General features: G+C 44.6%; 1 protein-coding gene across 1 annotated transcript; it reads left to right on the forward strand.

Annotated features, from left to right (window-relative positions):
• The first annotated feature begins 44 nt into the window (after nt 1-44).
• LOC311124480 (unconventional myosin-Ie-like) lies at nt 45-27,477 on the forward strand. Its single transcript, XM_084158303.1, has 27 exons — nt 45-318; nt 7,516-7,653; nt 8,021-8,110; nt 14,384-14,478; nt 14,630-14,717; nt 14,824-14,913; nt 15,146-15,277; nt 15,361-15,495; nt 15,573-15,705; nt 15,840-16,036; nt 17,652-17,732; nt 18,407-18,493; nt 18,594-18,680; nt 18,816-18,983; nt 19,232-19,317; nt 19,434-19,515; nt 20,073-20,278; nt 20,524-20,668; nt 20,781-20,895; nt 21,631-21,800; nt 22,024-22,169; nt 22,276-22,422; nt 23,443-23,600; nt 23,713-23,787; nt 23,880-24,096; nt 24,268-24,443; nt 26,320-27,477. Exons 1-27 carry the CDS (start codon nt 316-318, stop codon nt 26,394-26,396), a joined length of 3,324 nt encoding a protein of 1,107 aa, XP_084014429.1. The 5' UTR covers nt 45-315; the 3' UTR covers nt 26,397-27,477.
• The last annotated feature ends 368 nt before the right edge of the window (nt 27,478-27,845 follow it).

Raw genomic sequence — 27,845 nt, forward strand, 5'->3', positions numbered from 1 at the left:
CCTTACCTGTCCACACTTGCCGCTATTAACCAAATGTTTAAATTACTTACAACCTGACCACACCTCCTTAGAAGAAGTCAGGCTAGGCTACTCCATCAACTTTGAAGCACCGGGTGAAAGTTTTTACAATTATAGAAAACAGCATATCATACCGAAAATTAAATGAACCATCTTTAGATTTATAAGTATGATATTACGTTTGAGTTTCACCTGAGCTCGGGACATTCCTTGCTTAGCGCCTCAAGCTTTCCGTGTAAAGTGGATTTCTCAAACTTTACGGCTGGGAACTGAATCAGGAAGTAATATCACGTTAAAATGGTAAGTAACCTATACTTTAATTTCTCTGCGTTCTTTATCATTCACAACTACACACCGAAATTCATTTAAACATCATAACTCGAAGGTGTAGCCTACTCATGAGAAGTTTGTGCTTTTCTCCCGACTGGTGAATATTCCTTGAGCCAGCACAAGTCAGATTGCCTAGTGCTTGTGATATAAAAACCTGGTGGCTGACAAGGATTGTAGACAAATATCCTTGGCTGCATGATCGGAGCTCGAAAAGGCGCTGTCCATTCTTTGATTCCAAAAATCACTGACTTTAAACAACTGGCACTGTTGGAACCACACGATGCAATATCAGTAAGTCTGCGCAGGTTTCTTTTGCACAGACTTCCTTGTTGTGAACATTTGATTCAATCAGTAGGCCATTGCCTCAAATGTCCCAGTACTTTTTGATCTGCTTTCCAATAACTGAAAAGTATGGACAGGTTTTCACCTTAGTGTTGCTTCCACCTGTGAAGTCATGATCAGTGGTGCTAGGCTATAGGAAAGGGAGCTGTGGTATCTAATAACATTGGAATAGGCACATAGCTTAGGCCTAACCACAGATGGAAACTCACTAGTAGCCTGGGCATACACTTTTTCCAGTGGTCCAATTGCATGCACACCTAAATCACAGCCTATGCATACCTGTAGTCTACTACACTTAGCTACGGAGAGTTGGGGTGCTGCAGCACCCCCTGAAAAATCGGAATAAAAATATATATTAATTGTTTATTTGTTTATTTTCCTCACAAAAGTAGTGCACTGGGCTTTTAATAGTCCTGTATTAGTGGACCCAATAAGAGCATGAAAAATATTTTTTGCTCTGCTGCCAATAAAAAAATCCCAAACTACTTCCCGTGGCTATACTACTATAGTAAATGTTTTGCCTCTAAACGTTACTGCACTCAGCTAGCAAAATGGTTTGTTTTGCTGTCTTCCCTGTCAAACAGCATGTGAAGCTGATTCAAATGAATCAACCTGGAACAACGTGTCTGGGCAGGGTTATCCCAACTGAACAGGCCCTAGGAGGAAAATGGAATGTAGACAATTCAGGATAGGAAGATTTGAGGTCCACGGGGGACAGACCCCTCTCTGTGACGTCATGCATACACAATTATAACTGGGCATAGCTTTGGGACTCAACATCGGGAGTCTGTGTATTGGTTGGACACATTTAGGAGGACAACGTGACAGAATATTCTTACTTTCCCGATCTCCTAATTTCGATCAGTACTGATCAAGTTAAGGAGACAAGGAGAACAAACCACTGTTGGTATTCACCCTGTGACCTTTTTGGTTCCTTGTTATAAATTCCACAGACGCATGACTGTTCCACGAGAACTCGACTGTCTGTTGCAATACCCAAACCGTCAGTCTGTCATGGTGATTCATGACTGATAAATCACAAGGTCTTTACCTCGTGGCATTGCCTCTGCATGCCCATCTGACCATCACTGAATGTATCAAGAAACTACACAGCCTGCACACTATATTGCTCCTTAACCTTTCTGTTTCTTTCATATGCAGAGTTTCTCATTCAGCACCTTGTATAATGTGATGTGTGTTTGACAATTACTTTACATCACTGAATTGTCCAGGGTATTTCAATCATAAACATTTATTGCCTCATGGTAGGCCGTCATTGTCATTAAGAATTTGTTCTAAATTGACTTGCCTAGTTAAATAAATAAAATGATACTGTTCTGTTTCATCCTGGCAGGCACACCGCTATATTATGACAGTTACTACAGCGCTAACTTGTGGTCAATATGGCAATACTCAAGGTTATTTTGGTAAGAGTGTGTAGATTCACGTCAACAGTTGAGACATTTCTTCTTTAGCTGTTAGAGTATGACCATAGCTCTCATCCTCTTCTGAAATAGAGGCTGCTGTGATTGTGTAATACATGTGGTGGGAAAATCTTTATGGTTGTGTGGTGCCCCCTTTATTCTCTGTACCAAACGCACTAGAAGACCAGTTCTTAAAGCCTTTAGCCGTATCCTTATTCTAGTCCTCCTCTGTTCCTCTGGTGATGTAGAGGTCAACCCAGGCCCTGCAGCCCCCAGTATCACTCCTACTCCCCAGGCGCTATCATTTGTTGACTTCTGTAACCGTAAAAGCCTTGGCTTTTTGCATGTTAACATCAGAAGTCTACTTCCTAAGTTTGAGTTATTCACTGCATTAGCACACTCCGCCAACCCTGATGTTCTAGCAGTGTCTGAATCCTGGCTTAGGAAGGCCACCAAAAATTCAGAAATGTCCATCCCCAACTACAACATTTTCCGTCTAGATAGAACTGCCAAAGGGGGTGGAGTTGCAATCTACTGTAGAGATAGCCTGCAGAGCTCTATCATACTATCCAGGTCTGTGCCCAAACAGTTTGAGCTCCTACTTCTAAAAATCCACCTTTCCAGAAATAAGTATCTCACTGTTGCCGCTTGCTACAGACCCCCTCAGCCCCCAGCTGTGCCCTGGACACCATATGTGAATTGATTGCCCCCCATCTATCCTCAGAGTTCATACTGCTTGGTGACCTAAACTGCGATATGCTTAACACCCCGGCCATCCTACAATCCAAACTAGATACCCTCAATCTCACACAAATTATCAAGGAACCTACCAGGTACAACCCAAAATCCGTAACATGGGCACCCTCATAGATATCATCCTGACTAACTTACCCTCTAAATACACCTTCGCTGTCTTCAACCAGGATCTCAGTGATCACTGCCTTATTGCCTGCGTCCGTAACGGGTCCGCGGTCAAACGACCACCCCTCATCACTGTCAAATGCTCCCTAAAACACTTTAGCGAGCAGGCCTTCCTAATTGACCTGGCCCAGGTATCCTGGATGGATATCGATCTCATTCCGTCAGTAGAGGATGCCTGGTTGTTCTTTAAAAGTGCTTTCCTCTCAATCTTAAATAAGCATGCCCCATTCAAAAAATTCAGAACTAAGAACAGATATAGCCCCTGGTTCTCCTCAGACTTGACTGCCCTTGACCAGCACAAAAACATCCTGTGGCGTACTGCATTAGCATCGAATTGCCCCCGCGATATGCAACTTTTCAGGGAATTTAGGAACCAATATATACAAGCAGTTAGGAAAGCAAAGGCTAGCTTTTTCAAACAGAAATTTGCATCCTGTAGCACTAACTCCAAAAAGTTTTGGGACACTGTAGAGTCCATGGAGAATAAGAGCACCTCCTCGCAGCTGCCCACTGCACTGAGGCTAGGAAACACTATCACCACCGATAAATCTACAATAATCGAGAATTTCAACAAGCATTTTGCTACGGCTGGCCATGCTTTCCACCTGGCTACCACTACCCCGGCCACCAGCTCTGCACCATCCGCTGCAACTTGCCCATGCCCCCCCCCCCCCCCACTTCTCCTTCACACAAATTCAGACAGCTGATGTTCTGAAAGAGCTGCAAAATCTGGACCCCTACAAATCATCTGGGCTAGACAAACTGGACCCTTTCTTTCTAAAATTAGCAGCCGAAATTGTCGCAACCCCTATTACTAGCCTGTTCAACCTCTCTTTCATAACGTCTGAGATCCCCAGAGATTGGAAAGCTGCCGCGGTCATCCCCCTCTTCAAAGGGGGTGACACTCTAGATCCAAACTGTTACAGACCTATATCCATCCTGCCCTGCCTTTTTCGAAAGTTTTTGAAAGCCAAGCTAACAAACAGATCACCGACCATTTCGAATCCCACCGTACCTTCTCCGCTATGCAATCCGGTTTCCGAGCTGGTCATGGGTGCACTTCAGCCACGCTCAAGGTCCTAAACGATATTATAACCGCGATCGATAATAGACAGTACTGTGCAGCCGTCTTCATCGACCTGGCCAAGGCTTTCGACTCTGTCAACCAACGTATTCTTATTGGCAGACTAAATAGCCTTGGTTTCTCAAATGACTGCCTTGCCTGGTTCATCAACTACTTCTCAGATAGAGTTCAATGTGTCAAATCGGAGAGCCTGTTGTCTGGACCTATGGCAGTCTCTATGGGGGTGCCACAGGGTTCAATTCTCGGGCCGACTCTTTTCTCTGTGTATATCAATGATGTCGCTCTTGCTGCTGGTGACTTTCAGATCCACCTCTACGCAGACGACACCATTTTGTATACATCTGGCCCTTCATTGGACACTGTGTTAACAAACCTCCAAAATGAGCTTCAATGCCATACAACACTCCTTCCATAGCCTCCAACTGCTCTTAAACACTAGTAAAACTAAATGCATGCTCTTCAATCGAACGCTGCTGGCACCCGCCCACCCGACTAGAATCACTACTCCCGGCAGGTCTGACCTAGAGTATGTGGACAACTACAAATACCTAGGTGTCTGGTTAGACTGTAAACTATCCTTCCAGACTCACATTAAGCATCTCCAATACAAAGTTAAATCTAGAATCGGCTTCCTATTTCGCAACAAAGCCTCCTTCACTCATGCTGCCAAACATGCCCTCGTAAAACTGACTATCCTACCGATCCTTGACTTCGGCGATGTCATTTACAAAATAGCCTCCAACACTCTACTCAGCAAATTGGATGTAGTCTATCACAGTGCCATCCGTTTTGTCACCAAAGCCCCATATACTACCCACCACTGTGACCTGTACACTCTTGTTGGCTGGTCCTCACTACATATTCGTCGCCAAACCCACTGGCTCCAGGCCATCTATAAATCACTGCTAGGCAAATCCCCGCCTTATCTTAGCTCATTGGTCACCATAGCAACACCCACCCGTAGTATGCGTTCCAGCAGGTATATCTCACTGGTCATCCCCAAAGCCAACACCTCTTTTAGCCACCATTCCTTCCAGTTCTCTGCTGTCAATGACTGGAACAAACTGCAAAAATCTCTAAAGCTGGAGACTCTTATCTCCCTCACTAACTTTAAGCATCAGTTGTTAGAGCACCTTACCGATCACTGCACCTGTACACAGCCCATCTGAAATTAGCCCACCCAACTACCTCATCCCCATATTGTTATTTATTTTGCTCATTTGCACCCCAATATCTCTATTTGCACATCATCTCTTGCACATCTATCATTCCAGTGTTGATACTAAATTGTAATTATTTTGCACTATGGCCTATTTATTGCCTTACCTCCATAACTTGCTACATTTGCACACACTGTATATATTTTTTCTGTTGTATTGCTACTTTGATATCATGTATTGTGTACAAGGTTGGTGACCACCGGTGTACACTGTGCGGCCATTACAATTTGCACCACACAAACCGTTGTACATTACAGAATTCCACAATGCGATTTTGAAGAGCTCACAGCCTTTTGTGTAAAGTAGTTGGTATGTCAGATTCCGGCATATTCAGTTTCCCTGCTACCAGCACATCACTGATCTTTCCAACTCCCACTCCTCAGTCAGTGTTCTGAGTTAATGAGTACATACACTGCTCAAAAAAATTAAGGGAACACTTAAACAACACATCCTAGATCTGAATGAATGAAATAATCTTATTAAATACTTTTTTCTTTACATAGTTGAATGTGCTGACAACAAAATCACACAAAAATTATCAATGGAAATCAAATTTATCAACCCATGGAGGTCTGGATTTGGAGTCACCCTCAAAATTAAAGTGGAAAACCACACTACAGGCTGATCCATCTTTGATGTAATGTCCTTAAAACAAGTCAAAATGAGGCTCAGTAGTGTGTGTGGCCTCCACGTGCCTGTATGACCTCCCTACAACGCCTGGGCATGCTCCTGATGAGGTGGTGGATGGTCTCCTGAGGTATCTCCTCCCAGACCTTGACTAAAGCATCCGCCAACTCCTGGACAGTCTGTGGTGCAACGTGGCGTTGGTGGATGGAGCGAGACATGATGTCCCAGATGTGCTCAATTGGATTCAGGTCTGGGGAACGGGCGGGCCAGTCCATAGCATCAATGCCTTCCTCTTGCAGAAACTGCTGACACACTCCAGCCACATGAGGTCTAGCATTGTCTTGCATTAGGAGGAACCCAGGGCCAACCGCACCAGCATATGGTCTCACAAGGGGTCTGAGGATCTCATCTCGGTACCTAATGGCAGTCAGGCTACCTCTGGCGAGCACATGGAGGGCTGTGCAGCCCCCCAAAGAAATGCCACCCCACACCATGACTGACCCACCGCCAAACTGGTCATGCTGGAGGATGTTGCAGGCAGCAGAACGTTCTCCACAGCGTCTCCAGACTCTGTCACGTCTGTCACGTGCTCAGTGTGAACCTGCTTTCATCTGTGAAGAGCACAGGGCGCCAGTGGCGAATTTGCCAATCTTGGTGTTCTCTGGCAAATGCCAAACGTCCTGCATGGTGTTGGGCTGTAAGCACATCCCCCACCTGTGGACGTCGGGCCCTCATACCACCCTCATGGAGTCTGTTTCTGACCGTTTGAGCAGACACATGCACATTTGTGGCCTGCTGGAGGTCATTTTGCAGGGCTCTGGCAGTGCTCCTCCTGCTCCTCCTTACACAAAGGCGGAGGTAGCGGTCCTGCTGCTGGGTTGTTGCCCTCCTACGGCCTCCTCCACGTCTCCTGATGTACTGGCCTGTCTCCTGGTAGCGCCTCCATGCTCTGGACACTACGCTGACAGACACAGCAAACCTTCTTGCCACAGCTCGCATTGATGTGCCATCCTGGATGAGCTGCACTACCTGAGCCACTTGTGTGGGTTGTAGACTCCGTCTCATGCTACCACTAGAGTGAAAGCACCGCCAGCATTCAAAAGTGACCAAAACATCAGCCAGGAAGCATAGGAGCTGAGAAGTGGTCTGTGGTCACCACCTGCAGAACCACTTCTTTATTGGGGGTGTCTTGCTAATTGCCTATAATTTCCACCTGTTGTCTATTCCATTTGCACAACAGCATGTGAAATGTATTGTCAATCAGTGTTGCTTCCTAAGTGGACAGTTTGATTTCACAGAAGTGTGATTGACTTGGAGTTACATTGTGTTGTTTAAGTGTTCCCTTAATTTTTTTGAGCAGTGTATGAGTGTTCATTAATGGACGAGGAGAGGAGTTGAAACAGAAAGAGAGAATTTGAATTTGCACAGACTGGTTGTAATAAGATTATTTATCTCCCTCTTTCTCTCTCTCTGCCTCCCTCTTTCTCTGTCTCCCTCTTTCTCTCTGTCTCTGTCTCTCTCTGTCTCTGTCTCTGTTTCTCTGTCTCAGGGGAGTAAGGAGCGCTACCACTGGCAGACCCAGAATGTTAAGATCAGCGGGGTGGACGACATGGTCCTGCTCTCCAAGATCAACGAGGATGCCATCACTGACAACCTCAAGAAGAGATACATGGACGACTACATCTTTGTATCCTTCAGCTTGTAGTAGAACCAGGGCACACACTGCTATATGTGGTAAATACACTGAGGCTTTGCTATGCTTTGTAGATGTACATACACCGTAGTCTCTCTGTCATACACACACCCTGTGATCACTTCAGCCACATTAGCTTGTTATGAGATTAGCCTTAATAACATACTTTAAAAAAGTGTAGAACAACATGGAAGGATAATATGTTTGTGTCTCAACCACCATATTTACAGTACACCACATGTAGCGTTAGGGACTAGCACTGCGATCACAGCTACAACTACACACATCAACGTCGTTGTGGCCCCTGCCGGTGCTGTATTCTAGATGGTTATTCGAGTTTTCCTTAACGGGTCTTCCTCAGACCTACATAGGGTCGGTGCTGATCTCTGTCAACCCCTTTAAACAGCTGCCCTACTTCACTGACAGAGAGGTGGAGCTCTACCAGGGAGCTGTGAGTAATATACACTACTAAACCCACTGGGCTTTCTGCTGTCTGGCTGGCTGGCTGCACCTACCTACCAGTTTCAGGATTTGTTTGCATCACTCGATCTAGACGGAGAAACTGTAGTGTATAAAATGCTGATTGTATAGTCCTGCTTATCAATATGTGATGCGAAGTAGGCCCTTCCACATTCCCACTATCATGTAAATGATATGTTCACTGCCATTAAGTTGTCCATTGTTTACCTCACCTCATAATGACAGAGTTAATGAATAACCCCAACGCTTCCTGTCTCTCAGTTAATGTCCTTAGTTTCACTCTGGTCTGAGGGACCAGTAGACACTTGATTAACCAGTTCTATTACAAATATGTGATAATGTATGCTGCTGCTGAAGATTTTGTAAATTATTTTTTTGTATCACTATTTATCTAAAGTGCTGTAAGTAAGAAGCTTCATCTATTGTGAATGCTGTTTACCGAGCTGGACAAAAACACATCTAATAAAAAGACAGTATATGTTGAAAATAAAGTGCTGGATGTTTGATAGCAAGCCACCTAGGGCTTGTAGAAAACATTTATAAACTCAGCAAAAAAAGAAACGTCCCTTTTTCAGGACCCTGTCTTTCAAAGATAATTCGTAAAAATCCAAATAACTTCACATATCTTAATTGTAAAGGGTTTAAACACTGTTTCCCATGCTTGTTCAATGAACAATAAACAATTAATGAACATGCACCTGTGGAACGGTTGTTAAGACACTAACAGCTTACAGACGGTAGGCAATTAAGGTCACAGTTATGAAAACTTAGGACACTAAAGAGGCCTTTCTACTGACTCTGAAAAACACCAAAAGAAAGATGCCCAGGGTCCCTGCTCATCTGCGTGAACGTGCCTTAGGCATGCTGCAAGGAGGCATGAGGACTGCAGATGTGGCCAGGGCATTGAGGACTGCAGATGTGGCCAGGGTAATAAATTGCAATGTCCATACTGTGAGACGCCTAAGACAGCGCTACAGGGAGATGGACGGACAGCTGATCGTCCTCGCAGTGGCAGACCACGTGTAACAACACCTGCACAGGATCTGTACATCCGAACATAACACCTGCGGGACAGGTACAGGATGGCAACAACAACTGCCCGAGTTACACCAGGAATGCACCATCCCTCCATCAGTGCTCAGACTGTCCGCAATAGGCTGAGAGAGGCTGGACTGAGGGCTTGTAGGCCTGTTACAAGGCAGGTCCTCACCAGACATCACCGGCAACAACGTTGCCTATGGGCACAAACCCACCATCGCTGGACCAGACAGGGCTGGCAAAAAGTGCTCTTCACTGACGAGTCGCGGTTTTGTCTCACCAGGGGTGATGGTCGGATTCGCGTTTATCGTCGAAAGACAGAGGCCTGTACTCTGGAGCGGGATCGATTTGGAGGTGGAGGGTCCGTCATGGTCTGGGGCGGTGTGTCACAGCATCATCGGACTGAGCTTGTTGTCATCGCAATCTCAACACTGTGCGTTACAGGGAAGACATCCTCCTCCCTCATGTGGTACCCTTCCTGCAGGCTCATCTTGACATGACCCTCCAGCATGACAATGCCACCAGCCATACTGCTCGTTCTGTGCGTGATTTCCTGCAAGACAGAATGTCAGTGTTCTGCCATGGCCAGCGAAGAGCCCGGATCTCATTCCCATTGAGCACGTCTGGGACCTGTTGGATCGGAGGGTGAGGGCTAGGGCCATTCCCCCCAGAAATGTCTGGGAACTTGCAGGTGCCTTGACGGAAGAGTGGGGTAACATAGCAAGAACTGGCAAATCTGGTGCAGTCCATGAGGAGGAGATGCACTGCAGTACTTAATGCAGCTGGTGGCTACACCAGATACTGACTGTTACTTTTTGATTTTGACCCCCCCCCCCCCTTTGTTCAGGGACACATTATTCAATTTCTGTTTGTCACATGTCTGTGGAACTTGTTCAGTTTGTCTCAGTTGTTGAATCTTGTTATGTTCATACAAATATTTACACGTTAAGTTTGCTGAAAATAAACGCAGTTGACAGTGAGAGGATGTTTCTTTTTTTGCTGAGTTTATATATATATATATATATCTATATATACAGTACCAGTCAAACGTTTGGACACACCTACTCATTCCAGGGTTTTTCTTTATTTTTACTATTTTCTACATTGTAGAATAATATTGAAGAAATCAAAACTATGAAATAACACATGTAGTAACCAAAAAAGTGTTAAACAAATCAAAACATATTTTATATTTGAGATTCTTTCTCTCATGAGGACCGCCACAGGAAAGGAACACCCAGAGTTACCTCTGCTGCAGAGGATAAGTTCATTAGACTTAACTGCACCTCAGATTGCAGCCCAAATAAATGCTTCACAGAGTTCAAGTAACAGACACATCTCAACATCAACTGTTCAGAGGAGACTGTGTGAATCAGGCCTTCATGGTCAAATTGCTGCAAAGAAACCAATACTAAAGGACACCAATAAGAAGAAGAGTCCTGCTTGGGCCAAGAAACATGAGCAATGGACATTAGACCGGTGGAAATGCGTCCTTTGGTCTGGAGTCCAAATTTGAGATTTTTGGTTCCAACCGCTGTGTCTTTATGAGACGCGGTGTGGGTGAACGGATGATCTCCGCATGTGTAGATCCCACCATAAAGCATGGAGGAGGTGTTATGGTGTGGGAGTGCTTTGCTGGTGACACTGTCAGTGATTTATTTAGAATTCAAGGCACACTTAACCAGCATGGCTACCACAGCATTCTGAAGCGATACGCCATCCCATCTGGTTTGCACTTAGTGGGACTATCATTTGTTTTTCAACAGGACAATGACCCAAAACACACCTCCAGGCTGTGTAAGAGCTATTTGACCAAGGAGAGTGATGGAGTGCTGCATCAGATGACCTGGCCTCCACAATTACATTTACATTTACATTTTCGTCATTTAGCAGACGCTCTTATCCAGAGCGACTTACAAATTGGTGCATTCACCTTATGATATCCAGTGGGACAACCACTTTAAAATATATATATTTTAATTTTTTTGGGGGTGGGGTAGGGGGAGAGTAGAAGGATTACTTTTATCCTATCCCAGGTATTCCTTAAAGAGGTGGGGTTTCAAGTGTCTCCGGAAGGTGGTGATTGACACCGCTGTCCTGGCGTCGTGAGGGAGCTTGTTCCACCATTGGGGTGCCAGAGCAACGAACAGTTTTGACTGGGCTGAGCGGGAACTGTGCTTCCGCAGAGGTAGGGGGGCCAGCAGGCCAGAGGTGGATGAACGCAATGCCCTCGTTTGTGTGTAGGGACTGATCAGGGCCTGACGGTACGGAAGTGCCATTCCCCTCACAGCTCCGTAGGCAAGCACCATGGTCTTGTAGCAGATGCAGGCTTCAACTGGAAGCCAGTGGAGTGTGCGGAGGAGCGGGGTGACGTGAGAGAACTTGGGAAGGTTGAACACCAGACGGGCTGCAGTGTTCTGGATGAGTTGTAGGGGTTTAATGGCACAGGCAGGGAGCCCAGCCAACAGCGAGTTGCAGTAATCCAGATGGGAGATGACAAGTGCCTGGATTAGGACCTGTGCCGCTTCCTGTGTAAGGCAGGGTCGTACTCTGCGAATGTTGTAGAGCATGAACCTACAGGATCGGGTCACCGCTTTGATGTTAGCGGAGAACGACAGGGTGTTGTCCAGGGTCATGCCAAGGTTCTTTGCACTCTGGGAGGAGGACACAACGGAGTTGTCAACCGTGATGGCGAGATCATGGAGCGGGCAGTCCTTCCCCGGGAGGAAGAGCAGCTTCGTCTTGCCGAGGTTCAGCTTGAGGTGGTGATCCGTCATCCACACTGATATGTCTGCCAGACATGCAGAGATGCGATTCGCCACCTGTGTATACCACAGATCACCCGACCTCAACCCAATTGGGATGAGTTTGACCGCAGAGTGAAGGATAAGCAGCCAATAAGTGCTCAGCATATGTGGGAACTCCTTCAAGACTGTTAGAAAAGCATTCCTCATGAAGCTGGTTGAGAGAACACCTAGAGTGTGCAAAGCTGTCATCAAGGCAAAGGGTGGCTACTTTGAAGAATCTCAAATATAAAATATATTTTGATTTGTTTAACACTTTTTTGGTTAATACATGATTCCATATGTGTTATTTCATAGTTTTGATGTCTTCACTATTATTCTACAATGTAGAAAATTAGTACAAATTAAGAAAAACCCTTGAATGAGTAGGTGTGTCCAAACTTTTGACTGGTACTGTATGTACAGTTGAAGTCAGAAGTTTACATACACAGCCAAATACATTTAAACTCAGTTTTTCACAATTCCTGACATTTAATCCTAGTAAAAATTCCATGTCTTAGGTCAGTTAGGATCACCACTTTATTTTAAGAATGTGAAATGTCAGAATAATAGAATAGAATGATTTATTTATTTCAGCTTTTATTTCTTTCATCACATTCCCAGTGGGTCAGAAGTTTACATACACTCAATGAGAATTTGGTAGCAATGCCTTTAAATTGTTTAACTTGGGTCAAACGTTTCGGGTTGCCTTCCACAAGCTTCCCACAATAAGTTGGGGGAATTTTGGCCCATTCCTCCTGACAGAGCTGGTGTAACTGAGTCAGGTTTGTAGGCCTCCTTGCTCGCACATACTTTTTCAGTTCTGCCCAAACATTTTCTATAGGATTGAGGTCAGGGCTTTGTGATGGCCACTCCAATACCTTGACTTTGTTTATAATATAATATGCCATTTAGCAGACGCTTTTATCCAAAGCGACTTAGTCATGTGTGCATACATTTTTACGTATGGGTGGTCCCGGGGATCGAACCCACTACCCTGGCGTTATAAGCGCCGTGCGCTACCAATTGAGCTACAGAGGACCACAATTGTTGTCCTTAAGCCATTTTGCCACAACTTTGGAAGCATGCTTGGGGTCATTGTCCATTTGGAAGACCCATTTGTGACCAAGCTTTAACTTCCTGACTGATGTCTTGAGATGTTGCTTCAATATATCCACATAATTTTCAATGCCATCTATTTTGTGAAGTGCACCAGTCCCTCCTGCAGCAAAGCACCCCCACAGCATGATGCTGCCACCCCCGTGCTTCACGGATGGGATGGTGTTCTTCGGCTTGCAAGCTACCCCCTTTTTCCTCCAAACATAACGATGGTCATTATGGCCAAACAGTTCTATTTTTGTTTCATCAGACCAGAGGACATTTCTCCAAAAACTACGATCTTTGTCCCCATGTGCAGTTGCAAACCGTAGTCTGGCTTGTTTATAGCGGTTTTGGAGCAGTGGCTTCTTCCTTGCTGAGCAGCCTTTTCAGGTTATGTCGATATAGGACTTGTTTTACTGTGGATATAGATACTTTTGTACCTGTTTCCTCCAGCATCTTCACAAGGTACTTTGCTATTGTTCTGGGATTGATTTGCACTTTTCGCACCAAAGTACGTTCATCTCTAGGAGACAGAGCACATCTCCTTCCTGAGCGGTATGATGGCTGTGTGGTCCCACAGTGTTTATACTTGCGTACTATTGTTTGTACAGATGAACGTGGTACCTTCAGGCGTTTGGAAATTGCTCCCAAGGATGAACCAGACTTGTGGCTCATCATCTCAAATTTTTTTCTGAGGTCTTGGCTGATTTCTTTTGATTTTCCCATTATGTCAAGCAGAGAGGCAATGAGTTTGAAGGTAGGCCTTGAAATACATCCACAGGTACACCTCCAATTGACTCAAATGATGTCAATTAGCCTATCAGAAGCTTCTAAAGCCATGACATCCTTTTCTGGAATTTTCCAATCTGTTTAAAGGCACAGTCAACTTAGTGTATGTAAACTTCTGACCCACTGGAATTGTGATACAGTGAATTATAAGTGAAATAATCTGTCTGTAAACAATTGTTGGAAAAATTACTTGTGTCATGCACAAAGTAGATGTCCTAACCGACTTGCCAAAACTATAGTTTGTTAACAAGAAATTTGTGGAGTGGTTGAAAAACAAGTTTTAATGACTCCAACCTAAGTGTATGTAAACTTCCGACTTCAACTGAATGTATGTATGTATGTATGTATGTATGTGTTTGTACATTTTAGTCATTTAGCAGACGCTCTTATCCAGGAAGGGCACATCGACAGATTTTTCACCTAGTCGACTTGACTGATTCAAACCAGCGACCTTTCAGTTACTGGCCCAACGCTCTTAACTGCTAGGCTACCTGCTGTGGACAATGGAATAATGCTTGCTCCTCCTTTGTCAGGCCCAGTATGAGAACCCCCCTCACATCTACGCCCTGGCTGACAACATGTACCGCAACATGATGATCGACTGTGAGAACCAGTGTGTCATCATCAGGTCTGACCAATCATCTCACTCCCAGAGATCAAGCTTTATACTTTGTAGTAACCTGAACTTTCACATAAACCATGCATTCTGTCAATGGGATATCATCACAATGAGTTAGGGTGTTGCCCTGTTTCACAAAGCTTTTCCGTTGTTTTTGCAGTGGAGAGAGTGGAGCAGGAAAGACCGTAGCAGCAAAATACATAATGGGCTACATCTCCAAGGTGTCGGGCGGAGGTTCCAAAGTCCAGGTATAGGGGATCCATTTTTCTAATTCTCCCTTCCATTCTCTCATTTCATCGTCTCAGACACGTATTAGTGCGTTCATCTGTTCTCCTTTATTCTTCTTCTTCACAGCACGTAAAAGACATCATCCTCCAATCCAACCCTCTCCTGGAGGCCTTTGGGAATGCCAAGACCGTGCGCAACAATAACTCCAGTCGCTTTGTGAGTAGAACCGGGAATCTGGGAATACCGATAAAATGGATAAGGAATTAGGGGTGCATTTCATTCCAAAAAAGTTTTGGCCTTCTGCCCTTCACTCCCATTGACAGATCTGATGGGACCAGAAAGGTGAAAGCAATAGGGAGAAATCTAGGTGGAGCTTTTATTGTTGCATTCCTGGTTTAGGCCTTATCTGGACAAGGAACCTTAATCCCTGTATTCTGTGTTACCACAGGGGAAGTACTTTGAGATCCAGTTCAGCCGTGGAGGAGAGCCAGACGGAGGGAAGATCTCCAACTTCCTGTTGGAGAAGTCCAGGGTGGTGTCACAGAACCAGGGAGAGAGGAACTTCCACATCTACTACCAGGTGGGACAGAATAACTCATTATGGAGAGAATTTCATCACTTATTTAACCTTTGACCAAACAACCTCTGACCCTTGACCCTTAGCTCCTGATGGGTGCCACTAAAGAGATGAGGGAGAACCTTGGTGTCACCACACCTGACTACTACCTCTACCTGAACCAGTCTGGCACCTACACCGTGGAGGATATCAACGATAAGAAGGAATTCTCTGACACCATGGTGAGCTCTCTCTCTCTCTCTTTTTTTTCCACATGTCTAGAGAGGCAGTTTGTCTTCATTGTGTCTATGTGTTTTAGGAGGCCATGTCAGTGGTGGGCCTGTCTGTAGACGAGCAGGACATGGTGCTGCAGATCGTAGCAGGCATCCTGCATCTGGGCAACATCGCCTTCAGAGAGGAGGGAAACTACGCTGTGGTGGAGAGTGAGGACTGTGAGTTACACTTACACACACACGCACGCACACACACACACACAATCCCAAATCAACCCCTATCATATACCCTCTTTGCACTTGTGATCCCCCTCTCTGTCCTATCTCACTTCCCGTCATCCATGTTCCGGTAGTCCTGGCGTTCCCGGCCTACCTGTTGGGAATCTCCCAGGAGGGTCTGAAGAACAAGCTGACCAGCCGGATCATGGACAGCAAGTGGGGGGGTAAGACAGAGAGCATCGCTGTCACCCTGAACACAGAGCAGGCCTCCTTCACACGGGACGCCCTCTCCAAAGCTCTCTACTCACGCCTGTTTGACTTTCTCGTGGATGTAAGTTTCCATTTAATTTCAGAAGGAACCTGTCAGTGAGGTTCTTTTTATCCACATCAATTTGCTCACCTACAGTGAGGGGAAAAAAGTATTGCTGATTTTGTACGTTTGCCCACTGACAAAGACATGATCAGTCTATCATTTTAATGGTAGGTTTATTTGAACAGTGAGAGACAGAATAACAACAACAAAAAGAAAGAGGGGAACGAGATGAGAGTGATCAGGATGTAAGCGATGAAAGAGGATGAAGGAGTGAATGAGAGGGAGTAGTGGGAGTGTCTGACCTGTCTTTGACCTGCAGCAGGTAGCAGATGAGACAGTAGCCTGCACAGCTCTGAACAAAGTTGCGCTGGGCCGTGAGGAAGGCCTCAGTGGTGTGGGTACCGTGTTCCTGCAGGAAGTAGTCCAGCAGAGGCATCTGGCTCTGTTTCTTCACCTGGCGGAGGGATAACAGAGAACTTTAACATTTAAAGTCCCATTCCAGTCACCTTTTCACCTCCTTTAACAGCTGATTTACTTAACAAAAGGCACATCTTAATAGGTGGTCCAGTCATGACATAGCACGGGGGGGGGTTTTCTGCTAAGGGGACAGGACAACTTCACTGCATCAGAGGGACGATGGACGGGGCCATGTACCGTCAAATCTTGGGTGAGAACCTCCTTCCCTCAGCCAGGGCATTGAAAATGGGTCGTGGATGGGTATTCCAGCATGACAATGACCCAAAACACACGGCCAAGGCAACAAAGGACTGGCTCAAGAAGAAGCACATTAAGGTCCTGGAGTGGCCTAGCCAGTCTCCAGACCTTAATCCCATAGAAAATCTGTGGAGGGAGCTGAAGGTTCGAGTTGCCAAACGTCAGCCTCGAAACCATAATGACTTGGAGAAGATCTGCAAAGAGGAGTGGGACAAAATCCCTCCTGAGATGTGTGCAAACCTGGTGGCCAACTACAAGAAACGTCTGACCTCTGTGATTGCCAACAAGGGTTTTGCCACCAAGTACTAAGTCATGTTTTGCAGAGGGGTCAAATACTTATTTCCCTCATTAAAATGCAAATCAATTTATAACATTTTTGACATGCGTTTTTCTGGATTTTTTTTTTTTGTTATTCTGTCTCTCACTGTTCAAATAAACCTACCATTAAAATTATAGACTGATCATTTCTTTGTCAGTGGGCAAACGTACAAAATCAGCAGGGGATCAAATACTTTTTTCCCTCACTGTATATGTTGACCAGTTAACTAGTAGAAGGAACATTTAACAGCAAAGGATGGCCAAACATGTTCACACTTACTACAGAGTCATACCTCTTATCGGAACATGTATTGGACTTGCTGTCCGGATCCTTGTACAGTTGTTTGTCTTTTGACTGCTGGTGTGGGAGCCACACAAGATGGAACGTGTCTAGAGATGGGAGCAGTAGGGAGGCAGTGCAGCTGACACATGTTCTGTCCTGTTGTCTTACAAGAGGTTTACTGCAGTACTGTTGCTACAACCATGACACTTCATTTTATTGTAGTACTGTATCATAGTACTGTATCATTGCTCTTTAGCAATTAAACTTCTTCATTCCTGTCTCTCTGTCTGTCTTTCTTTCCTCTCTCCTCTCCCCCAGTCTATCAACAAAGCCATACAGAAAGACCATGAGGAATTCAACATTGGGGTGCTGGACATCTATGGCTTTGAAATCTTCCAGGTGGATATTTCTGTGCTGCCTCATACAGGAGTTGTCCCACTTCTACTGTTGGACTAGCCCTAATTTATTTTAGAACTGCATACATCACCATATAGGCCTACTGTTAGACCACATGTCATTTTGTTTAAGATTGCACACATATGGCCTGCACACCTAATTGCCACCTCCAGTTACCTACTGTTAAGTATATGTGTTGAAAGTTTATTGCTTTTTATTCATACAAAATCATTAATACTATGTATTCTCTCTGTTGTGGAAATTACCACCAGGGACACCTGAAGTCAATCTTAAATGAGTCATTCTTTATTATCAGCAAGCTGGAGAGGTTCCAACAAACTTAATGCACCAAGTAGTACACGTCTGTCAGGAGCTTCGCCGGACAAGTTATATTTGCATGATTTAGCTTGTTCATTATTCATAATTCATTCATCATTAACTTTTGGTTCATTCATGTGACCGACCAATACCTCACGAGGCTTCTTCTCTCTTGAAACTGAGATATCCCTTTCCGTTTTCTAAACAAGGTTCTGGGCATACAGCCAAATTGCTTATACTGATAGTGAGGATTCCTCCCAGGCATGATCAATCAGTCACTTGCATGAATCCAGTCGAATTGGTTATTAGAAAAGCACAAACATAACATTTTCCTTCACATCTCTATTTAACACTAATAGAAAAATGGCTTTGAGCAGTTCTGCATCAACTTTGTGAATGAGAAACTGCAGCAGATTTTCATTGAGCTCACGTTAAAAGCTGAGCAGGTAAGTGATAACTCTACATTACTTGTTTCACTCTTTCGTCTTGTGATACATCTACATTACTTTGGCCTGTTTTCCCAGATACTTACGTTGTTTCTTGTAGGAGGAGTATGTGCAGGAAGGGATCAAGTGGACGCCAATCGAGTACTTTAACAACAAAATCGTGTGTGACCTCATTGAGTCCAAACTGGTGAGTGATCATATTCGGGCATTTCCTGTAGTGCTGAAGTTGGGCGGCCATTTTGTGTGTAATTCAGGTGAACAACAGTACCAGTAGATGTTGTGTGTGGTACAGTTCTTGATATGCCTTGTTCTTAATACCCAGAACCCCCCAGGCATCATGAGTATCTTGGACGATGTGTGTGCCACCATGCATGCTAAGGGCGAGGGCGCAGACCAGACTCTGATCCAGAAGTTACAAGGGGGAATCAGCTCCCATGAGCACTTCAACAGCTGGAATAAAGGCTTCATAGTGCACCACTACGCTGGCAAGGCAAGGACACCATACAGCACAAACACTATGGGCCTTTTAGAATCCATTTAGAATACATCCTCATTACACACTGAACCAACATTGACCAACAGTCCAACATTCCAAAGATTACAGCTCTTTGATTTAATTTGGTACATTGCCCCCTGGTGGGGGTTTGGAGTACATGGAGACCACATCTCCTAAATATCAGAATGTGTTAGGGGAAAAAGCTGAAATTAAAGACTGATAGCTTGTCCTCTCTCTCTCAGGTGTCCTATGACGTCAGTGGCTTCTGTGAGAGGAACCGAGATGTGCTCTTCAATGACATCATTGAGCTGATGCAGAGCAGTGAATTGTAAGTGTAGTTAGACATGTTATAATAGGTATACTATATGATAATTCCATAGAACGCCACTGACCAGTCTCTCTCTCTCTGTCTCTCTGTCTGTGTGTGTGTGTGTGTTTGGGCAGTGCCTTCATAAAAACCATTTTCCCAGAAAACCTAGAGGCAGAGAAAAAGGGCCGTCCTACCACCGCCAGTAGCAAGATCAAGGTAAGGATCTGACACGGTTGTGTGCTACTATAATCTCGGTAAACCCAGGACAAAGTCTCACGTAATTGGTCAGCTGCTTGATTAAGTTCTGGGTCCATACGTGTTAAGAGATGACGAGATGCTAGAACGAGGAGTGGAACCAGAACGAGGAGCTCCACCCTCTCTCTACGGGCCGAATGTCCCCTCCCCTCCTGAAATTCGAAAGATGCTAACGCCTGCGAAATCGTGATTTGTCCAAATAACAGTGACTAAAAACCCAAACACCGTAACTACTGCTGCTCCTTATCCCATGCACCCCATTCCTACCCGACAGATTCTACTGTACCAGTTATGTTTACGCAGATCTGTCCACGAGAGATTATTGTTGCTATGGAAACAGACATGCCAGTCCAAACTCAGATGAGTGACTCCTCCACCCCGCTGTCTTCCATAACATCCACAGGTCACTGAATGTGTTATTGTACAGGGATACATTTTCTTCTATCAGTCTGTTTTTATTGCTCTGAGCACCTGGTCTGTTCTACAAAGCTGGATGATTGAACCTCCATGTCCTTCAGAAACAAGCCAACAACCTGGTCCAGACTCTGATGAAGTGCACCCCCCACTACATCCGCTGCATTAAGCCCAACGAGACCAAGAAGCCTCGGGACTGGGAGGACTCTCGGGCCAAACACCAGGTGGAGTACCTGGGCCTGCGGGAGAACATTCGTGTGCGCCGCGCCGGGTACGCCTTCCGCCGAGCCTTTGCCAAGTTCCTGCAGAGGTGAGCCCTAAGGTCATACGGGTCAGGGGTCATACGGTGGTCAGGAGTCAAGAGATGGATTTCCATGCGGGCTTCACAGATTTCAAACATCAGTACAAATGTATTTGTTCCTATTTTTTTAATCAGCATTGGGCTTGATCGATATAAATTCCAACCAATATTTTGTTTCTATTTATAAAAACATTTATCGGGACTTCAGGACATTCTCCCAGTCCAGGAAAATGGTTGTGTGTGTGGTCCTCCAGGTACGCCATCCTGACCAGGGAGACGTGGCCCCAGTGGACAGGGGAGGAGAGGAAGGGGGTTCTCCACCTCCTCCACTCTGTCAACATGGACCAGGACCAGTACCAGCTGGGAAAGACCAAGATCTTCATCAGGGCCCCAGAATCAGTACGTCTTTCTCTTGTTACCTAGAAAACCTCTATACTGACACAGAACTGTCTGGTTCTTCTTACTATAAAGGCAATAACTGAAATAACTATTTTAAAATGTGTTTCTGTAGTTGTTCTTGCTGGAGGAGATGAGGGAAAGGAAGTATAATGGATATGCTCGGGCCATCCAGAAGGCCTGGCGCAAACACATCGCCGTCCGCAAGTACGTCAAGATGAGAGAAGAAGGTAAGTCATTGGTTTCTCTCTGTGGGAATTAGCTTTTTGCCATGTACGTTCAGTACTGCATAATAGAGTGTTCTATTTACTGTATATGTTAAGTACTGCATCACAGTGTGGTGTGTCCTGTCAGTTCAGTACTGCATCACAGTGTGGTGTGTCCTGTCAGTTCAGTACTGCATCACAGTGTGGTGTGTCCTGTCAGTTCAGTACTGCATCACAGTGTGGTGTGTCATGTTAGTTCATTACTGCATCACAGTGTGTTGTGTCCTGTCAGTTCAGTACTGCATCACAGTGTGGTGTGTCCTGTCAGTTCAGTACTGCATCACAGTGTGGTGTGTCCTGTCAGTTCAGTACTGCATCACAGTGTGGTGTGTCCTGTCAGTTCAGTACTGCATCACAGTGTGGTGTGTCCTGTTAGTTCAGTACTGCATCACAGTGTGGTGTGTCCTGTCAGTTCAGTACTGCATCACAGTGTGGTGTGTCCTGTCAGTTCAGTACTGCATCACAGTGTGGTGTGTCCTGTCAGTTCAGTACTGCATCACAGTGTGTTGTGTCCTGTCAGTTCAGTACTGCATCACAGTGTGGTGTGTCCTGTCAGTTCAGTACTGCATCACAGTGTGTTGTGTCCTGTCAGTTCAGTACTGCATCACAGTGTGGTGTGTCCTGTCAGTTCAGTACTGCATCACAGTGTGGTGTGTCCTGTCAGTTCAGTACTGCATCACAGTGTGGTGTGTCCTGTAGCCTCAGACATCTTACTGAATAAGAAGGAGAGGAGGAGAAACAGCCTCAACAGGAACTTTGTGGGCGACTACATCGGCACCGACAACCACCCCGAGATCCGGCAGTTCGTGGGCCGCCGGGAGAAGATCGATTTTGCAGATGTGGTTGCCAAATATGACCGCAGGTTTAGGGTAAGAGTCAAGTATGACCACAGGAACAAACCAACATTGACATTGTTATTCATGTTAGATAGAAGAGACAGTGTTTCTACTCCATCAATGGTTTGGTGGATACTGCTAAAGGCATCCCTTGCCAATGCTTGTCTGCTCATTGAACCCCATATATCTGATGGTTACTGGTCAGTAAGCCTATAATAGCAACAGGTTATATAATATTCCTCTCTCCATGTTGCAGACTGTGAAGCGTGACCTCATCCTGACCCCTAAGTTCCTGTATCTGATTGGTCGGGAGAAGGTGACGCAGGGACCAGATAAGGGGCAGATCCACGAGGTTCTGAAGAGACAGATAGAAGTGGAGAAGATTCAGTCAGTCTCTCTCAGGTGCAGGTTAAGATATTCTGGAAATGTTCTAACAGTTGATGATCATGATGCACAGTAGTAGAAATGAGATTTTAGTTGACAGGATGTGTATCCTCTCCTCCCTCAGCACCCTGCAGGATGACTTCTTCATCATCCATGAGGAGCATTACGACAGTGTCCTTCAGTGCATCTTCAAGACGGAGTTCCTCAGTCTGCTCTACAAACGTTATGATGAGAAGACCCAGAGGAAGCTACCGCTCAAGTTCAACAACCTGTCAGTCAAAGTCTTTACGCTGAGCTTAGTCTTAGACCAATCAGTGGGGTTTTACTGTTAAACTAAAAGGGCCAATCCGCAGTTGAAACCATAACATAGTGGTTTCTATAAAAAGCTGAGGGATGGGCCTGGAGAAATAAAACCACTCTCAAATTCATAGACAGAGCTATGGATGCAAGGACTGACCATCCATGATATCAGAACGATAGTTGTAACCATGTTTTGAAGCTATACAGTATTTGTTTACATTTACTTTGTATACAAACATTGGAGTAAAACAAGCGTATATTTTGGGTTCTGACTGCGGTGTATTCATTTAGCAGCAACTTAAATGTCTAAAACCACATATAAAGTATGTAGAAAACATAATGGAGGTATATATTTATAAGATCATCTTTGAGAACTAACCACCAAAATAAAAACTAGACAGTCAGGGAGAATCTAAAATTCCAAAACTGTCATGGCATGGGGGCCCCATTGATTTAGTTCTAATGTTTGAGTCACTGGGAAGCATAAGAACACGGCATAAGCCCTGGCAAAATGTGTAGAATTTTAGGAAATTAGCTTTAAACTATAGATTTCTCCCCGCCCCATGTTGAAATGTGTAGAATGGCAGGAAATTGGCTTTAAAACAGCAAAACCTGCGGCCAAGAGGAAGGCCTTTCAAATTTTCGGTGGGAGAACCCCTCCCCCCCACGCTAACTTTGCCACCGCTTCTGAAAAAATCCTAGGGGAAACACTGGACTGGGTGTGAAAGTTTAACTAAACTCATGAGGCTTTTCTAAATTGTTATATTCTTCAAGAATCAATGGGTATATATCATTAATTTATAAGTCAAAAAATGGATGTAGCAACTGCAGATTGCCCCTTAAAACATACCAGTGTCATGCTTTACGAAAACGATCATTAATAATCTCAAAGATACATAATGCAAAAAAGTAATCCAGTTTGAGTCTTTTAAGCCATATCTTAACCCAATGCTCTTCTCTCTCTCTCCCTCCCTCTCCGTTCCACGTTTAGACTGGAGTTTAAGGTGAAGAAGGGAGGTTGGGGGCCGTTCTCAGCGGCTGGCTCCAGGCAGATCCAGTTCCAGCCGGGCCAAGGAGACGAGGTGGTTGTGAAGCCCAGCAGCAAGGTCCTCATAGTCACCATCGGACCCGGGCTCCCTAAGAACTCCAGTAAGTCCATGCACTTTGAATGGAGACTTCTATTAGTAGGCTTAATCTGGGTCTGTGCAACCGTCCCATAGCATTTCAGACACATCACACCTTTTTCTCATGTGTTCCCCAGGACCGACCCGCAGGGACAACAGGAAAAGTCGCTACATGGGCAACCAGCCTCCAGGCTCGCGACAGCAGTCACAAGGTGAGAGAACTAGATAGCTGAACCTCCCCAATGATTGCACTCATTTGACTTTTGACCTCACTCAACATCTCCTTCATGTCCATGTGTCTCAGGCGCCCCCAGGGGCAGAGGCCGAGGTGGAGGTGGTGGTCAGCGGGGTGGGCCGCCCTCGTCCAGGGCGTCCAGAGTCTCTCTGCTCCGCCGGCAGTCCAGTATGGAGCAGCCCACACTACCCCGACAACAGGGGTCCCGGCAGACCAACAACCGCTCCAACAACCAGAGCCAGGCAGACACCGCCTTCATGAACGTGCCTGACCAGGGAGTGGCTGGGTGAGTTCTCAGGCCCTGTTTGAATACTTGTTAGGTTGTTAAAATGTATATTCTTCCTCATGTTGCTGGTGTTTTTTTCAAATACTCAAATGGTATTAGATACTGTAAATCAAGAATGGCACTTTTACTAGATCTCTTCTACTCTCTGTCTCTCATCCCAATTTTGCTCAGTCTTCATCGTAGACTCTCGAAGGAGGTCAAGCCTTCCCCAGGAGCGGGCCGCCCCAAGCCTGCCCCCAAGCCCAAGCCTCGCTCCCCAGAATGCCGAGCGCTGTATGCTTACGATGCCCAGGACACTGATGAGCTGAGCTTCAACGCGGAGGATGTCATTGAAATCCTCACTGAAGGTACTAAACCCTTACAGTAGATAATCTCTGAATTTATATAATATTTAAATAAACTGAGTATATTCATTACAGTAGTATAAAACTGCTATTAGTCATACACTATAAGTACTGCTATGTATGATATACTGCTAGTATTATACAGTGGGGAAAAAAAGTATTTAGTCAGCCACCAATTGTGCAAGTTCTCCCACTTAAAAAGATGAGAGAGGCCTGTAATTTTCATCATAGGTACACGTCAACTATGACAGACAAAATGAGAAAAAAAAATCAAGAAAATCACATTGTAGGATTTTTAATGAATTTATTTGCAAATTATGGTGGAAAATAAGTATTTGGTCAATAACAAAAGTTTCTCAATACTTTGTTATATACCCTTTGTTGGCAATGACACAGGTCAAACGTTTTCTGTAAGTCTTCACAAGGTTTTCACACACTGTTGCTGGTATTTTGGCCCATTCCTCCATGCAGATCTCTTCTAGAGCAGTGATGTTTTGGGGCTGTCGCTGGGCAACACGGACTTTCAACTCCCTCCAAAGATTTTCTATGGGGTTGAGATCTGGAGACTGGCTAGGCCACTCCAGGACCTTGAAATGCTTCTTACGAAGCCACTCCTTCGTTGCCTGGGCGGTGTGTTTGGGATCATTGTCATGCTGAAAGACCCAGCCACGTTTCATCTTCAATGCCCTTGCTGATGGAAGGAGGTTTTCACTCAAAATCTCACGATACATGGCCCCATTCATTCTTTCCTTTACATAGATCAGTCGTCCTGGTCGCTTTGCAGAAAAACAGCCCCAAAGCATGATGTTTCCACCCCCATGCTCCACAGTAGGTATGGTGTTCTTTGGATGCAACTCAGCATTCTTTGTCCTCCAAACACGACGAGTTGAGTTTTTACCAAAAAGTTATATTTTGGTTTCATCTGACCATATGACATTCTCCCAATCCTCTTCTGGATCATCCAAATGCACTCTAGCAAACTTCAGACGGGCCTGGACATGTACTGGCTTAAGCAGGGGGACACGTCTGGCACTGCAGGATTTGAGTCCCTGGCGGCGTAGTGTGTTACTGATGGTAGGCTTTGTTACTTTGGTCCCAGCTCTCTGCAGGTCATTCACTAGGTCCCCCCGTGTGGTTCTGGGATTTTTGCTCACCGTTCTTGTGATCATTTTGACCCCACGGGGTGAGATCTTGCGTGGAGCCCCAGATCGAGGGAGATTATTAGTGGTCTTGTATGTCTTCCATTTCCTAATAATTGCTCCCACAGTTGATTTCTTCAAACCAAGCTGCTTACCTATTGCAGATTGTCTTCCCAGCCTGGTGCAGGTCTACAATTTTGTTTCTGGTGTCCTTTGACAGCTCTTTGGTCTTGGCCATAGTGGAGTTTGGAGTGTGACTGTTTGAGGTTGTGGACAGGTGTCTTTTATACTGATAACAAGTTCAAACAGGTGCCATTAATACAGGTAACGAGTGGAGGACAGAGGAGCCTCTTAATGAAGAAGTTACAGGTCTGTGAGAGCCAGAAATCTTGCTTGTTTGTAGCTGACCAAATACTTATTTTCCACCATAATTTGTAAATAAATTCATTAAAAATCCTACAATGTGATTTTCTGCAAAACAATTTCTCAATTTGTCTGTCATAGTTGACGTGTACCTATGATGAAAATGTGGGAGAACTTGCACAATTGGTGGCTGACTAAATACTTTTTTCCCCCACTGTATACTGCTAGTATTATAGTATTATTAAAGGCATACTATAACCACATGCTCTACTTCAGTTGAAATCCGTCTTCCTGTGCTTCACCTGTAATTCCCTCTGAGGATAGAAAAGGGCTGTATAATCTAGATTGACCGTTTTTCTCACCTGTCCTCCCTCCAGATCCATCAGGCTGGTGGTTCGGTCGTCTTCGTGGGAGAGAAGGCATGTTTCCTGGGAATTATGTAAAGAAGATCTAGGCTGGAGCTATGAGGAACATGTCCAAGGAGAGCGAGGTGTCAGGTGGCAACAGTTGAATTACAGCCATACCAAGTGCATTACTACAGAGACAAAACAAAAAACCATAATCAAAGCATTTCTCCATACCATCTCTCTTTGGAGTCAGAGACAAGGGAACGTGATGATTTTTGCCAAAGATGGTTTCAAGTGCAAATACTACTAACTTTTATCAATGGATTTTATCTATTGTTTTAGAAGGGGAAATCTTTTTTTAAGGCTGAACAAATTGTTTTATCCGGCATCTTTTTATAGACATTTACCTCTTGAGTGTTGAAATAAATCTTAGTTTTATTTGCTCTTTCACATTTGTTTAATATATAGGACCAAATGGCCATAATAATCTCAGTTCAGGTGGAGTTGGGATAGAATGGGTAATTGGCCAAAAGATTATAGACAAGATATATATTGTAAAATATATATTATTGGTGTATTTTATGTGGTTCTCAATGTCTTAGGTAGATATTTCTCAATCCTATGTCAGTGAAAATTTGTAAGGCTGGGTTTACACAGTCAGCCCAATTCTGATCTTTTGCCCAATTATTTGCAAAAGAGCTGATCTGATTGGTCAAAAGACCAATTAATGGAAAAATAATCCGAATTGGGCTGCCTGTGTAAACCCAGCCTTACCGATCTTCACTGATATAGAATTGTGAAATATCTACCTAAGATGATGAGAACCATATCAGACTTCAACAGAGCCTACCATTTCCCATTTTTTATAATAGGCTACAGTGGTCCTCTGTAGCTCAATTGGTAGAGCATGGCGCTTGTAACGCCAGGGTAGTGGGTTCGATCCCCGGGACCACCCATACGTAAAAATTTATGCACACATGACTGTAAGTCGCTTTGGATAAAAGCGTCTGCTAAATGGCATATTATATTATTATATTATTATTATTACAGTACATGGTATTACCCAGAGATAGACTAGGGTTGTCAAAAAATAAATACAAAAAAAGACAGTTGATTGTTTGTTAACAGTAGAGGTGTAAAGTCATAATGAACAAGAAATAAAGATTTTAAAAGAATGTAAACCATCATATATTGGGGGGTTGTTTTTCCTGACACTCTTTTTACAGTCTATGGACACTGGTCATGTCTAGAAGGGATGCCACTGATGTCAAAGTGATGTCAAAATGTGTATATTGAGTTGCATCAGGAGAATTATAGCTAACCCTAACCTTTTTCATAACCTTAACCTAATTATCCTAAACTGCTACGTTAACTCTACTAACCTGCTGCGTAAATTATCCTAACCTGGTACTAAAAGTCACTTCTGACATTAGCGGCATTCCATCTAGTCAAAACTTTTGACCCTATTACCATAGATTTTTATAACTAACCCTACTACCATAGATATAACAACGAGACAGATATTTCACTGGATGTTTAAATGTGAAGCATCAGCT

The sequence above is a fragment of the Coregonus lavaretus genome, assembly GCF_964263955.1.
Source record: "Coregonus lavaretus genome assembly, chromosome: 3".
In the NCBI taxonomy this organism is placed as follows: domain Eukaryota; kingdom Metazoa; phylum Chordata; class Actinopteri; order Salmoniformes; family Salmonidae; genus Coregonus; species Coregonus lavaretus.

Excerpts from the sequence above, each read along its gene's own strand:
- LOC311124480 (XM_084158303.1), top strand. Across the intron at positions 14,914-15,145 it reads ACAATAACTCCAGTCGCTTT|GGGAAGTACTTTGAGATCCA; the intron begins GTGAGTAGAACC and ends GTGTTACCACAG. Across the intron at positions 20,279-20,523 it reads TTTGCCAAGTTCCTGCAGAG|GTACGCCATCCTGACCAGGG; the intron begins GTGAGCCCTAAG and ends GTGGTCCTCCAG.